General features: G+C 40.8%; 2 protein-coding genes across 4 annotated transcripts in view; one reads left to right on the top strand and one right to left on the bottom strand.

The window, feature by feature from the left end:
- Positions 1-11,063, top strand: part of pear1 (platelet endothelial aggregation receptor 1) — a 65,185-nt gene extending 54,122 nt beyond the window's left edge. For both annotated transcript variants that reach the window (XM_072679509.1, XM_072679510.1), the window contains 11 exons: positions 982-1,084; positions 1,397-1,543; positions 2,334-2,465; positions 2,912-3,040; positions 3,799-3,924; positions 4,236-4,445; positions 4,809-4,918; positions 5,043-5,169; positions 5,318-5,380; positions 7,913-8,113; positions 10,301-11,063. In XM_072679509.1, coding sequence (XP_072535610.1) covers positions 982-1,084; positions 1,397-1,543; positions 2,334-2,465; positions 2,912-3,040; positions 3,799-3,924; positions 4,236-4,445; positions 4,809-4,918; positions 5,043-5,169; positions 5,318-5,380; positions 7,913-8,113; positions 10,301-10,443 — 1,491 coding nt within the window. In that variant the 3' untranslated portion in view covers positions 10,444-11,063. The remainder of the gene's footprint in view (positions 1-981; positions 1,085-1,396; positions 1,544-2,333; positions 2,466-2,911; positions 3,041-3,798; positions 3,925-4,235; positions 4,446-4,808; positions 4,919-5,042; positions 5,170-5,317; positions 5,381-7,912; positions 8,114-10,300) is intronic.
- Positions 11,064-11,380: 317 nt separating this feature from the next.
- Positions 11,381-15,241, bottom strand: part of lmna (lamin A) — a 36,969-nt gene continuing 33,108 nt past the window's right edge. For both annotated transcript variants that reach the window (XM_072679508.1, XM_072679507.1), the window contains 3 exons: positions 15,142-15,201; positions 14,796-15,026; positions 11,381-13,269 (listed from right to left, as the gene is read on the bottom strand). In XM_072679508.1, the coding sequence (XP_072535609.1) occupies positions 13,234-13,269; positions 14,796-15,026; positions 15,142-15,201 (327 nt within the window). In that variant the 3' untranslated portion in view covers positions 11,381-13,233. The remainder of the gene's footprint in view (positions 13,270-14,795; positions 15,027-15,141; positions 15,202-15,241) is intronic.

The following is a 15,241-nucleotide window of genomic DNA, read 5'->3' as shown; positions in this document are numbered from 1 at the left end:
TATTGCTGTGTCTGGGTTTCTCCAGTGCATGCAGAGGACCAATGTACTTTTTTGTTTTACAACATTAGGAAAAACTGCCTAATGTAGATATAAAATTTGATGACAACCAGAGAAGGCCCAAAATTACCTGAAATAAAATTTTACCATATGAGTCACTGTATGAATGTGTATTAAATTTTATATGTTTTTCCTTCATATTGAGGATATATCATGTACAGTGTTTACATTCTTACATTACATTACAATATAATGAATTACATTACATTTATTTCTCTGTTATGCACTCTTAACAATAAAGATGGTATCAAATGCCTTAAGCTTCTTTACCTTACAAGAACCACTTTTGGTTCCATAAAGAAGTATGTGTAATAGAAATGTGTGAATGTGATAAACTTTAATTTGGTAAAGAACCTTAATGTCATACGTTAGAAGGTTCTTCACATTCTCACACTTCTGTTACAAACATGCTTCTTTATGGATCTGCAAGTGGTTCTTCTATGGCATAGAAAAGTATCTGGACGATCTGTAGCACCTTTATTTACAGTATGGTTGCATTGCTTTTCCCTCAAAGCTCCACAATTAAAATCATTGGAGCTCTGTGGTTGTTTTTGGTTTTCAATGCTGCAACAACAGAGACCTTGAGGCACTTTAGCCCACTCAAGCCCGAAACTGTTCTTTGTTATTAATGCAGCCATGCTGGTTCAGCACTCCCTGACCAGGCCTCCAAAATTCACTTCTTTCATGGAAAACAGCACTTACTGAATGCAAGCACACAGTGACATTTCAACCTCACTGAAGGCTATCATTAAGTGGAATTCTATTTCTACTGTATGCACATCATGCCTGGCGATCATTCAGCTGAAATGAAGGTAGTTATTAGCTGAGGGCTGCGTAATTTCTCTCCCGACAGCTGACTGCTCTGCATTATTGGATCTGACTCAAGCTGAGTTTTTCCATTTCCTGCTGCTTTTTGTCAAACAGGTCGGCACCTACGGCCCAGGCTGCCAGCACAGATGTGACTGTCTCCATGATGAGGGCTGCCACAGCGTGACGGGACAGTGCCTGTGCCTGCCCGGCTGGACAGGTACGACTTCATTAAAGTGTTGGCCTTCGGATAGTGGTTCGTGTTTTAACTGTGCAAGAGAAAGACATGGAAAGGTTGTGAATGAAGTTGTGAATGTAAAAAAATGAAGCAGCACATCACGTAAAATTAAAAACCATATGTCTGCATTTTTGTCATTGACTTCCAATTGAAAGTTATGTTTTTTCCTCCTCCTTTAAAGTGACTTTTTCAGAGGTTCTTGCATAACAGCAGCTATAATGCTATTTGTGACGTACAGTGTTGAGTTGTGTATATTACAATCTTTCTTCATTATTTTGTGCATGTTTTGTGCAGGTCCACGTTGCACAGAGCAGTGTCCCGATGGCTCCTGGGGTCATCAGTGTAACCAGAGCTGCTCCTGCCTAAACAGTGCCTCCTGTCTGCCACACAGTGGTACTTGCCAGTGCAAGCCTGGCTACTGGGGACCTCAGTGTCAGCACGGTCAGTGCCGCTACTGTCTTACTGTTGCTTAGCCCACTCTTGGGTTCAAAACCAGATCTTTCATATGTAATGTAAAGCTTTAGTTCTTCATTGTCAATATCACATGAATTTGAGAATCACATGAGATATTAGAGATTATGTAAGTAATCATCTTTGGCTAATATCCAGGATTTTAATGTATTTTTAATATTAGAAAATAAAAAGTGCAATCATGCCATATCTACATTTACTCTCTCAGCATGAAGGAATTATCTAGAATAATAGGTTGCACAGCCAGTAAAAACATAAAACTTAGGTTCTTTAACTCAGCCCCACTCTTTATCTGCAGAACACCTAATTATTTATTATTAATGATTTGATTGGACAGAGCCAAGTCACTACAAACTGTTCATTTTGTTTTATTTTCTTGGTAAATGCTGATCTGATAGATACATTAGACAAACACTTAACACTTGTGCAAAAGTCATGCTTTTCACACAGAAAACCACTTCACTCCTTTAGCATTATTGTATTCTCACACTCCTGAGGCTTGGAATTAGTATGCATATGGTTTATTAATGATTGTACGATGGCTTATTATTAAGATCTTTTAAAGAAGTGAGGACTGGAAGCCTTGAAGTCTGAAGCCTTGAGTTTTGCCTGTTAAGGAGAGTGCAATAGTATGTCTTACAATGTCTTAGAAATGAACAGTACTTAATAGTAGAATGATTAAAATAATTGGTGTTAGATTTCTGAATGTGTAAGAACTCTGTCTGGGCTAATGCTCTAAAAGCCCTGTCCTCTCTGTCAGTGTGTAGTCAAGGTGTGTATGGGGAGAAGTGCAGCCAAACTTGTCCTTCATGTGTCCACTCCACTTCCTGCCACCATATCACAGGCCAGTGCCTGTGTCTGCCCGGTTATACAGGACCACTCTGTGAACAGGGTGAGAATATGAATTCAGTCATGCACTCTCTAAATCATCATTATTGATTTTCAAGTCATTTTATAATTTGTTGTGCAAATGTTAAAGATATTAAGCTGAATAATTATGCATTCAGATGTAGTATTAATCACCTTCCTGGACAAAAAATGAACCTTCTTAAAGATACAATGATTTTAGGCCATTGCCTTTAATATTGTTTGGACCGTAGTCCTGGAGCAGTCCTCTGCTGCACCCCAACTCTAACACATTCGTTTTAACCTGGGAAGGGCTTAATAGTTGGACCAGGTGTGTTGGAGCTGGAAGTAAAATGTGCTGCAGAAACAGAACAGAACTTATTTATTGCATTGTATTTATTTTATGGAAAAGATGAAAGATGTGACATGTTAAATATGTAATTAAAAAAGTGGATTCATGAGTTTTAACCCAGATGTTCTTGTGCTGTCTAGTCTGTCCAGTTGGCCACTATGGGAAGCAGTGCAGTGGTGTTTGTAGGTGTACCAACAATGCCACATGTCATCACCAGGATGGCTCATGCCACTGTCTGCCTGGCTGGGCTGGAACAGACTGTTCAGTGTGTAAGTCATTATGCTGTTATGTACTCTTCAGCAATGACTCCTTTGAAAATTGTTTGTATGTTATGTTTAATTGCGGTTTTGATAAAATGGTGTTTTTTCTGTGGTGTAAATAATTTATACATTCATTTAGAAAGGTAAATAAAAAATATTTCATATTTTGTCACATTGGACAGGCCTAATTAAGAACAAATGCTCTTGGCTTTATCTTTGTGTCATTATAATCACATTAAATCCTCTGTTTTTTTCTTACGTTTTTGTCAAACAACGTAAGCTATCATTAATATAAGGTACACTGGTTCCTCTGTGTTGGATCCAGAGTCTAAGCATGTTTAACAGATTAATAGAAAATATTTAAAAAGGCCTGAGGAAAAAAGAACATTAATTTTGCATAATACTGTTATATGCATATCTATAATATAATTCTAATGTGAATCGCTCTGGATAAGAATGTCAGCCAAAGTGGCATGAAAGTAAAAGCTTACCCCATTTCTTGTAGCCGATGACGGCCAATATTATCTTGTAAGTCAATTAAATCGTTAAACTCCAGACTTGTTGTTCAGTAAGTGCTATGAGTTGTTCAGTAACATCAAAAAGAGCACCAGAATGAGGGCCGTTCATTTTTGTGGCAACAAATCAGACTAGCCATGGTGGGCTACTGATCAAAGATCAGCGCTGACATCTTGAGACACTTCATTCATATACACCTAGAAGCTCTAGTGCTGCTGTGTATAAAACACTGCATCGCCTGTGTGTTGCAGTGTGTAAAGCAGGGACGTTTGGAACCAACTGTGCTCAGATGTGTTCTTGCTCACCAAACCACTCATGTGACCCTCACTCTGGCACCTGTGTGTGTGAGCCTGGACCAGGTGTGGACTGCAAACAAGGTACTCAGCACTGCTCATACAGCATTTATAGGACTGTTTAATATTTAAGCTTCTGTGTCATATTACTATTAATATTACTCATATTACTACTAAAAGCATAAGCATTAAACACAGTCATAGTTGATCAGTGATCCCTAACAGTATCATTGCCCTGCTAATGTATTTATTTAATCAATCTTTTATTTTTAGTCTGATTTCCTCTAGCCGTACGATCACACACCATAGAGAACTATGTCTTCTTTCAGGTACTGTAATATGTATATAGACACACTTTGCAATATATATGTGTGTTTTTTTTCTTGTTGATCCAGAGAGGGTGGTGAGTGTGATGATGCCTGTGTCTCCAGTGGAGAGAGACTCATGGGGGGCCATTGCGGGTATTGTGGTGCTGGTAATGCTGGTGGTGCTCCTGCTGGCCCTGCTGTTGCTTTACCGCCGCAGACAGAAAGACAAGCAGAGTAACACTCCCACCGTGTCCTTCTCCTCCACCCGTACTGTCAACTCTGAGTATGCTGTGCCAGGTAGGAGCTCCTCCAGCCCAGAACTTAATTTAGTGTAATGTTGATACGAAAATGACCAGATCAGCAAAGCCTGTAATAACATTTAATAATAGCATTTAAAATGCTATTTAGTATTTAAAAAGCCCTTTCCATTAACACATGCAAAGCCAGAATGGTGGTAACAGTACAGTGTTGAATGTGTAAAGGCCTGATGTGTAAGACTGGGATTGTGCAGAGGTTAGTTGCTGCTTGTCTGAGCAATACCAGTAATCAGTTAATAGTCAGTAAATCTGTAAAAGTACTTAAGTACAAAAAGGGCTATGATTTTCTGGTTCTGTTTTCTTTGCATTTTCTTATTTTCATCATCTTACTTTTTTGCTTTAGATGTTCCACACAGCTACCATCACTACTACTCAAACCCCAGCTACCACACTCTATCCCAGAACAGACCCCCCTTACCCCATGTTCCCAATAACCAGGACCGGGTCGTTAAGGTAAATTCAATTATGATGGTGACTTAATATGCAGACGTAACATTTTGCCTGCACATGCCTGGTTTTAATTAATCATAGTATTTACCTCATTTGTGTAATTGATGTATTTTTTTGATGTTTCCAGAACACCAATAAGCAGCTGTTCTGCAGCCTGAAGAACATGGAACGGGAGAGACGAGGCCTGTTTGGCGTGGAGACTAATGCTACTTTACCTGCTGACTGGAAGCACCAGGAACCCCCTAAAGACCAAGGCATGTCTGATTACTGTATCTTTCAACAGACAGTTAAAACTAAGAGATCCTATTCAAACTGAATGCCAGTAATGTACGTACATTTTAGTACACGCTGTCATGCTGTAAATAAATTGTTGCAATGTTTGAATTACCGTCACTTTCGCAGGAGCCTTTGGCATTGACCGCAGTTACAGCTACAGTGCCAGTCTTGGGAAATACTACAACAAACGTAAGTAGATATGTTTTTCCATGTCAGTGTGGTTCCAAATGTCCAATCCAGGCTCTACCTACATACAGTGGGGAAAAAAAGTATTTAGTCAGTCACCATTTGTGCAAGTTCTCCCACTTAAAAAGAGGAGAGGCCTGTAATTGACATCATAGGTAGAGACAACTATGAGAGACAAAAAGAGAAAAGAAAATTCAGAAAATCACATTGTCTGATTTTTAAAGAATTTATTTGCAAATAATGGTGGAAAATAAGTATTTGGTCAATAACAAAAGTTCATCTCATACTTTGTTATACATCCTTTGTTGGCAATGACAGAGGTCAAACGTTTTCTGTAGGTCTTCACAAGGTTGGCACACACCGTTGCTGGTATGTTGGCCCATTCCTTCATGCAGATCTCCTCTAGAGCAGTGATATTTTGGGGCTGTCGGCAGGCAACACAGACTTCCAACTCCCTCCAAAGGTTTTCTATGGGGTTGAGATCTGGAGACTGGCAAGGCCACTCCAGGATCTTGAAACGCTTCTTACGAAGCCACTCCTTTGTTGCCCTGGCAGTGTGCTTGGGATCATAGTCATGCTGAAAGACCAAGCCACGTTTCATCTTCAATGCCCTTGCTGATGGAAGGAGGTTTGCACTCAAAATCTCACAATACATGGCCCCATTCATTCTTTCATGTACATGGACCAGTCGTCCTAGTCTCTTTGCAGAGAAACAGCCCCAAAGCATGATGTTGCCACCCTCATGCTTCACAGTTGGTATGGTGTTCTTTGGATGCAACTCAGCATTCACTCTCCTCTAAACACAACGAGTTGTGTTTGTACCGAACAGTTCTACTGGTTTCATCTGACCATAAGACATTCTCCCAATACTCTTCCGGAACATCCAGATGCTCTCTAGCAAACTTCAGACGCGCCCGGATAGGTACTGGCTTAAGCAGGGGAACACGTCTGGCACTGCAAGATCTGAGTCCCTGGCGGCGTAGTGTGTTACTGACGGTAGCCTTTGTAACGTTGGTCCCAGCTTTCTGCAGGTCATTCACTAGGTCCCCCCGTGTGGTTCTGGGATTTTTGCTCACCGTTCTTGTGATCATTTTGACCCCACGGGCTGAGATCTTGATCGAGGGAGATTAGCAGTGGTCTTGTAGGTCTTCCATTTTCTGATTATTGCTCCCACATTAGATTTCATCACACCAAGCTGCTTGCCTATTGCAGATTCAGTCTTCCCAGCCTGGTGCAGGTCTACAGTTTTGTTTCTGGTGTCCTTCGACAGCTCTTTGGTTTTCACCATAGTGGAGTTTGGAGTGTGACTGTTTGAGGTTGTGGGCAGGTGTCTTTTATACTGTTAACAAGTTCAAACAGGTGCCATTAATACAGGTAATGAGTGGAGGACAGAGAAGCCTCTTCAAGAAGAAGTTACAGGTCTGTGACAGCCAGAAATCTTGCTTGTTTGTAGGTGATCAAATACTTATTTTCCACCATTATTTGCAAATACATTCTTTAAAAATCAGACAATGTGATTTTCAGATTTTTTTTTCTCATTTTGTCTCTCATAGTTGAGGTCTACCTATGATGTCAATTACATGCCTCTAATTTTTTTAAGTGGGAGAACTTGCACAAGTGGTGACTGACTAAATATTTTTTCCCCATTGTATATATTTCTCATAGCAACTGTTGCGGAGTTGGACAGGCTTATAGGCAAAAATCCCATTCAGTGTACTGGGGAATTATGGATCTAGATACCTAAATGATTCATACCACATCACTACAGTGTTTATGTAGATTGGGGACTGTGGGCTGAGGCGGGAAGTAAAGGCGGAGCATAGGATGTCACACCATGAGGAATTTGGAGATGTGAAGGTCAGAGGACCACAAAGTGAGGCACATTTCGCCTGATGTATCGAGGGACGTATTGCGTTTGGCAGGTGGAGCGGCCAGAGAGGCAGTAGAGAGGGTGAATGGAGAATCAGCAGAACCGTGGGGCAGCAGGGAGACCAGAAAAAAAGATGGTGGGAGTGGGTTGGTTGATTGAGGGAAGGGTTCCTGGGATGATTAAGGGAGGATTGAGATGGCATTGGAATAGCTCTGGCAGAAGCAGGAACCACACCAACCCAGGAGCAGCAGCAGGGGGCAGCATAACAACATCGAGAGAGGGACGGTCAGACTGGGCCATGTCATCTCCTCCTCTCTGCGTTCCCTCCAAACTTTTTGGAGTGTCATACCAGTCCAGTCCGAGATACAAAGGGAACGGAATTTGAAGAAAGAGGCACGAGTTTAAAATGCTATGCTACTGAGTTTTACCCTGTACCTAACAGAACCCAGGCAGTGCAATGCCACCTCCCCAAAAAGTGTGATCTCTCTCAAACACACACCCACACATCATCTGAAACTAATACTGTTATATGCATTGTTTCCCATTAGGCCGAATGGGATTTTAGCTTGTTCAAACTCTCCCTTTGTGGAGGACTAGTGATGGGTCAGTTGCGTTTAAATACAGGGTTGTTTTAATATCTCCTTTTCTTCAAACCTTTCTCACAGAGTTGAAGGACTCCTGCGTTGCTGTGAGCAGTAGTTCTCTAAACAGTGAGAACCCGTATGCCACCATCAAAGATCTGCCAGGTCTGCCCCCATGCCCTCCCGAGAGCAGTTACATGGAGATGAAATCTGCTGTTCCTCACGATAGATCCTACACAGAGATCAACCCTCCAGCCATCCCCTCCACCAGCATCTCCTCCAGAGGTAACCCTTACTCAACCCCATTTATCTCTCTAAAAGGAGCTGAGATCTGAGCACATGATTGTAAGAAGCCAAAAAAATCATTAAAACTACAATTCAGAGGCATGACTAATAGCTTCTTATCTTCAGCGATGGACCTCAGAACTGTACTAACTCCGGTGGGTTCACTAACTTAGCGTCCAACTAAACCGGGGAGGTGAGCAGCGGATTTTAGGAGGAAGTTATAACTCGCTCCATCAGCTCATTTTTCAGAAGCCGTTCAGGCCAGTAAGTGTGCGTTAATCCTTCCTAGCACTCCGTGCCGATGGATCTATGTTTTAGTGCTGATAGGAGAGTGGGATGTCTGCTTTCAGGGAATGAATGCAGTGTGGGCTGAAGCACTGGAAAAGTACAAGGGTCATATGAGTGCAGAGAGAGAGAGAGAGGAAAAAAGCCAATAATAAAAGAGACAAGAGCTAAAAAGAGGGGGTGAGAGTGTCTCAGCATCTGTCTGAGTAACTACTGTACCTGATACACTTTAGGCTGAACTAGTTCATTGCAGGCCACCACTGACAGAGTGCTGTATTGAATTTACTGGAACAAAGATTCCATCATTTCCACATGAATAATATCATCGCTGTCCACTCGTTTTTATTCTTCTACACATTTGATCACAGCAGCTGCACTTTACATTGTGAAGACGTTTCTTGATGAACGGACAATCTGACATACTCTTGGGAATATTGGGGATGAGGTGCTCTGGAGATCCTGATCTCACTAAGGATGTGTACATACTGTCCGCTTTGGTCCAATAGAAACAAATCCTGGTGTGATTACTAGCAGGTGGATCTTGGTCAGTTTCTAAATGAACTCTGGTGCGGTTCGTTTGAAATATGAACACTATGAACCAAAGGCATCTAAACTAACCAAATGGGGTAACTCCAGCCCGCAGCATCTAGTATCAATCCTGCCCACTCACTCCACCAGTGCCATGCCGCCCGCATCTGCCCGCTTTATCATGGGTGAGTCTCCGGGAAGACCTGCCCAAGTTGCTGTGCTTTAAATTCTTCTGTCTGATGCTTTAGTTTGGTGGGGCTGTGTCCCAAACCACTGACTACCACACTACTCAGTGTTTCAAAACTAGCCACCATCACAACTGCATTCCTTAATACAAGTTGCCTCAGTACAGATGTGTGTGAGTTGGGATGCTGCAACAGTAATGTTACATTTTACAGCTTTAACATTAATGTCCTTCCATGAACAATTTAGCATGTGCACATGAGCAGACGTTTTTCCTGCTGGTTATTGCGTGAATCACACAGGACCGGTGGACAGCCTTCTTCAGCTCGCATCATATGCCACCTTTCCCCCCCTTTTGTTCAATTGCAAAGATGTCCATATGAACACAGAGCAAACCAGGACTAAAATGTAATTATGTATAATTTTCTTGTTTGGTCTGGACCAGGGGAAACAACCTATAAAAAGTATAAATACACTCCAACACTCTTGTCGTGGAATGCAATCAAATCCTTGGAGCAAAGACAGTAGAGACCGTTACGCCCACAAAGCCTTGTACCTTTGTACCTTGATTTCAGAACAGAGAATGAAGGAGCAGGTGTCCCAATACTAATGTCCATATAGTGAACATTTTAATGCATTGCTTTTTTTAGTGCAAATGATGGATAAGCTGCACTACCCCAGATGACATTATTAAGCATTTCAAACAGTTTGACTGGTCAATAAATCATCTGTATTGGTTTTGCCATGGTATTTACAGGATGATGATTGTGCTTTTAGCAATATTTGTAGTTACGAAAGAACAGTTAAAAATGTATAAACATTAAAGAAGTAGTTTTTGTTTATTGGCTAACATTTACAATATTGTGTAAGGCACTGAAAGTGACCTGGCAGCACTTATGGGAAGGAGTTCATTGGCTTTACTAATGCTTAAATGTCATGTGATAGCTTGATATATTCGAAACATATAGACACTGGATTTCCACAGGATTGCCCAGTCCTGTTTTAAAATGTAGCTAACCCCCCCACACCCCCCCCCCTTCCTCCTCCTCCAAGCATTATACACCGTTTCTGACAGGCGTGTGAACAAGTTATGGCTTTTTATGGAATGCTGTATGAGGCAGGAGGAATTGTGATCATTGTGCCGATCAGTGTTTGGTTTGGAACTAAAATATTCCATCTGCATTTTTTCAGAACAATGTCACCTGGGAAACGTTCCCGAACAGGAGCCTCAGAACCATTACGACCTGCCAGTCAACAGCCACATCCCAGGACATTACGACCTGCCACCAGTGCGCAGGCCACCCTCACCATCTCCACGTAGACTGCCCCACTGACCCCAGGCAAGTGGAAAAGACTTGGAGCTGACTTCCCTGAAGCACAACCATGCCTATGATCACCTTTCTGCTTTCTCACAAACTGGAATGCCTAGTCGTACTCCCCCTCTCAGATAGGGAGGTGACTGTAGAGGGTAAACCTACCCAGCTATATGCCATTTGCAGGAAGAATGGACAATGAAGACCAGGCCAGGCTGAAATTTGCCCCTCCTGATTTCAGACAATTTTTAAAAAATGACTCATAACCAGATTTGAGTGAAATGAGCTGGACCTTCAGATCTTAAAGAAAAATAATGACTGGCTGCAACAGCACAACACTGCCATCTGCTGGATTCCATTGTTGACCATACCAAACACTAAACACAGATTTTCTTCATTCTTCAGAGCATATAGAACAGGGTATCATTGGGTAATAAGTGAGAGTTGAATTCTCTGTCATGGTGTAAATAGTACAGTTTTCACAGCTATGAAATTGTTATGCTATGTTTTTTTTTGTTTGTTTCTTTTTGCAAAGTTTTACATTTTGCAGTACACTTACATTGTACAACCTCTATTTTGAATGTCAGTTGAATGTAATCATCTAAGAAATGTAAATATTGTAAATAAACTGGATGCCTGGATTTCACTGGTATGGAGCTGAGGTTTATGTGGTGTGCTTGGACAGATGGGAGACACATCACAGCTGCAGAATGATACTATAACTCAAACTGGACTATGTTGATCCAGCTGCAGTTTAAATAACAATAATAAAAGCAGGACAGTTTTGGCAGGCGCCTTGCAAATCACAACAGCTACAAACCCGCACCTACCACCAGAAAGTGCACTCTAATCTTCTTGGGCGTTGCTTCTGGGGGTCCGTTAGGATTTCAGACAATGTGAAGGTAAAAAACACAAGGAAATAAAAACACCAACACCTTTTCCCTTTTTTTTTTTTTTTTTTTACTGAAAGGCACTTTTAAGTTTTTGCTTATACCTTTTACACTGGTAAATAACTTTCATATTTAGTACAGACTGGTCTTTATTTAATAAAAAAAAAACACTTCATAAAGCAATGCAAACCTAGACTACTAAAGTACAAAAAAGCTTTTCAATTACATGAACTGACTTCCAAGATCATGAGGGGGAAACAAAATTAATCATAGATGCAAGCATTAAAGCATTTACCCCCCCCCCCCGTTTTTTTTTTTGTTTTGTTTTTATAATTTTTTTTAAACAATGTCTTTGGATCTTACAAAATACCAAAACAAACATGTTTATATGAGTGTTTGCTAGACATTAATCAGTTCTCGTCACTCGACCAACCTATCAAATGCGTTTCCTTTCCAAAAGTGGTATCAGTGGTGCTGATTTGCCTCAACCCAAAGGTAGAAATCACAGTAGCTCTTAATTCTATCTGTAAAAGCAGATTACATCGCTCCACCTGACCAAAGTCTATAGCTTCCCACGAGCACTGCAGCGCAAAATAAGAAAAAAAGAAGCTTCAGCTAGAAGTAGTGTCCAATCCACCCACTGTTGCACCAAAGAGAACATACAGATCTTAAGGTGTCTTTGTGTGAGCACTATACTAACAGGCTAGAGGGCCAATAGAATGTACAATGAAGACAGTATGGTTTTATGCACCAGGAGGAAAACTGAACCACCCCCACCCCCACCACTGATTTAAGCAATAGCTGCTGAAAGAGAGAGAACACTAATAAATCAACACTTCCAACTGTCCATGCAAGAGCATACCAAACCAAGACCACTAATCTACCATAGGGGTCCAACAAACACCCATAAAATTACATCATTTATTGAAATGAAAAGTTTGAACTGCCCGAACAGATACAACACATCCACCCATCTTATCTTTTGAACCAAAACCGCTTGCATACACTTATTCCATATATTTATATATATATATATATATATATATATATATATATATATATATATATATATATATATATATATATATATATATATATATATTAGATTACAGGCTATTAATGTTCCGTTCTAGAAATTAAATAACTCAAATCAGCCCATCTTCTTCCGTCTGAAAACTTTCAAAAACAATTATATCAAACCTAATTTTTCGTTCTAAGAATTGTAATTAACATCCAGCTTTACTTTTTTGCCCATATCAGAACACCATCACTGGGACACAGTACCATTGAGACACTAAAAGCTGCTCAACATTACATTCTTCAAGGCACTAAAAGGGTTCTTCACCAGAATGATGCAGCCGTACTAGTCTTAGACATGATTTCAACATTTCAGAATCTCAAAGTGTCAAACATTTGGCCTCTACTGTGAACTATGGAAATATTTGGTAACAAGTGGCAAAATATGGCTTTACAGTACATTCAATTACTCTCTCAATCCTATTCGAGTAAACGTGCTGACAGGGATACCATGATGTGCGTGTTGAGTTGTGACAGCATTTGATAGGAAAGCCTAAGGCGGATCCTTGTCTCTGGATAAGTGTTCAAGTGCTCTGTTAACCTCTCTCCCTGAACATGGCTATACAAAAGCAGCTGTCAAGCCCTCATGCAAGACTAACATATAATACTGCATATATACACAAACCCTATATAAGCACCCAAGCTCCCACCATGCCCTCAGCCATACAAAAGCTATTAATCTACCCTGCAGATTATTACATACAAAATAAGACTGATTTAAGTATAAAGTATGAAAAATAAAAAAAATCTCAATGGCTAGAAGTTAGAAAAAAACATATCTCCCAGTTTGCACTGTTCAAATGGCACGTGCTGAACTGGTCAGACCTTATGGCTGCTCCTTCATTTACATGATGGAGCAGTTCTCTGGTTTAGGACCTCCCTGTGGGCAGAGAGAGAGAGAGAGAGAGCGCAAGAGGGTTAATAACACTGTTTTTTTTTTTGCATGTATTAACAGGCTACTATTTTTAATTGTTTAATTGTATGATTTATAAAGTATGAACATATAATATGAATAAATAGTATTTATATAGCATAGAATGATTTTTTTAATCACAATTCCTTTACTGAATTTATAAATGTGAAGAACATACATAAATAAATATTTTAGATTTTAATATATATCACTGTTGGAATAAAGCCTTGGAATACTGGGCAACACTTTACTTGGACTCAATTAACACTGAACTTCAGTGTAAAGTTTCATTTAAATGTAGTAGGGTTGGGTTTAGGGTAAAGGTGCATGTATTTGTCACTGTACAGAGTACACACACACTAGTGACTAGGGCAGTGAGTACACACACACCCAGAGCGGTGGGCAGCCAACTCCAGCGCCCGGGGAGCAGAGAGGGTAAAGGGCCTTGCTCAAGGGTGTGTGTGTACTCACTGCCCTAGTTACTAGTGTGTGTGTACAGCTTGCCAAGCCCGGGAATCGAACCCACAACCCTGTTATCGATATCCCAGCGCTCTAACCGCTGAGCCACCACTGCCCCTAGGGTTGATTCAAGGTGAAGGTTCAGTAGGTGTAGCTTTATAGTTCCGTTGCATTTAATAGACAAATCAGCTGAATGTGTATTTATAGGTGGGTGATGGTGAAAATATTATTTAAATACAATTTGATGACATGATATTATTGCAATATTCTGACATGCAGCCTAAATGCAGTAGTTTAATGCAATTTCTTAAAAACTGCTATATAAGTACTGTCATACAATTAAACAACACTAATTACACTCTCTGTACAGAAATGTGCAGTTGGTTCTTTAAGCACTGACAATATCAATGATATGCTTGCTTGTGTGATGACCTTTATCATGATTTAGAGACATTCTGACATTCAAATGAATGTCTTAAATGCAACTGAATTCTGTGTGTGTGTGTGTGTGTGTGTGTGTGTGTGTGTGTGTGTGTGTGTGTGTGTGTGTGTGTGTGTGTGTGTGTGTGTGTGTGTGTGTGCGCACGTGTGTACTCCTGTAAAAGTTCCATAACTGGGCAGTAAGCGTTTACTCAGTAACACTATAATATTAGAATAAATACAAATGACATTCATACAGAAAGTAGTGGTTTTACATCTCCCAAGCGCTCCACATGGGGGTCTAGTATTACTTAAAGTCATCATTCAACACCTAGATTGGTAAATCAGTGCTTAAATGATGTTAACTGAGGTGAGCTGGTGATGGAATTGAACACACTATGCACTGGCTGAGGGTGACCATGAAAACCCTGTAACCACACTTTGTGGAGCTCAATTCTATCTTCACTATGAGAAATGTTTCTTACATTTTACTGTAGTCATGTTTACCTGCATCTGTTCTAAAGGGATCTGGTGTTTTTACAAGCACGTTTTGTACTGCAGAGAGAACTGCTTTAAAAAAGGTCATCATCATAGTTGCCTAAAATCTTTAGTACCTGTCTAGGCTTGTCATTGCCCATGATGAAGTGGGAGTGGGAATGGGAGACCAGTCCCTCAGGCAATCCTCCTCCTCCTCCGCTGGTGAAGGAGCGGGAAGCGCTGGACACTCCAGAGCTTGCAGACACACAGCTGCCAGCATTCCTGTCCGAAGGCTGGCCACAGGAGCCACAGATCACTGTGCGGCTGCGCAGGTTATACTCAGTGTCTGCACATGTACTGTGAGCTGCCTGCAGAGGGAGACAGAGAGGGGCAGAGCAGAGCTGTGCTGAAAGAGGTTCTTCCCCAGTTTAAAAGACTTCAGCGTTAACAGTAAATACAGGAGTGATGTGAAAGACTGCTTACCATCTCTTCATCATCATCTTCCTGGAACAGTGTGCGTGTGACTTTCCTCATTGCCATCTCCTACACAAACGAAGAGAGATCAATGAGCTAAAGCCACTTC

The sequence above is a fragment of the Salminus brasiliensis genome, chromosome 5 (assembly GCF_030463535.1).
Source record: "Salminus brasiliensis chromosome 5, fSalBra1.hap2, whole genome shotgun sequence".
NCBI lineage: Eukaryota > Metazoa > Chordata > Actinopteri > Characiformes > Bryconidae > Salminus > Salminus brasiliensis.
The sequence above is the reverse complement of the archived record's forward strand: the minus strand, read 5'-3'. Positions and strand labels throughout refer to the sequence as shown.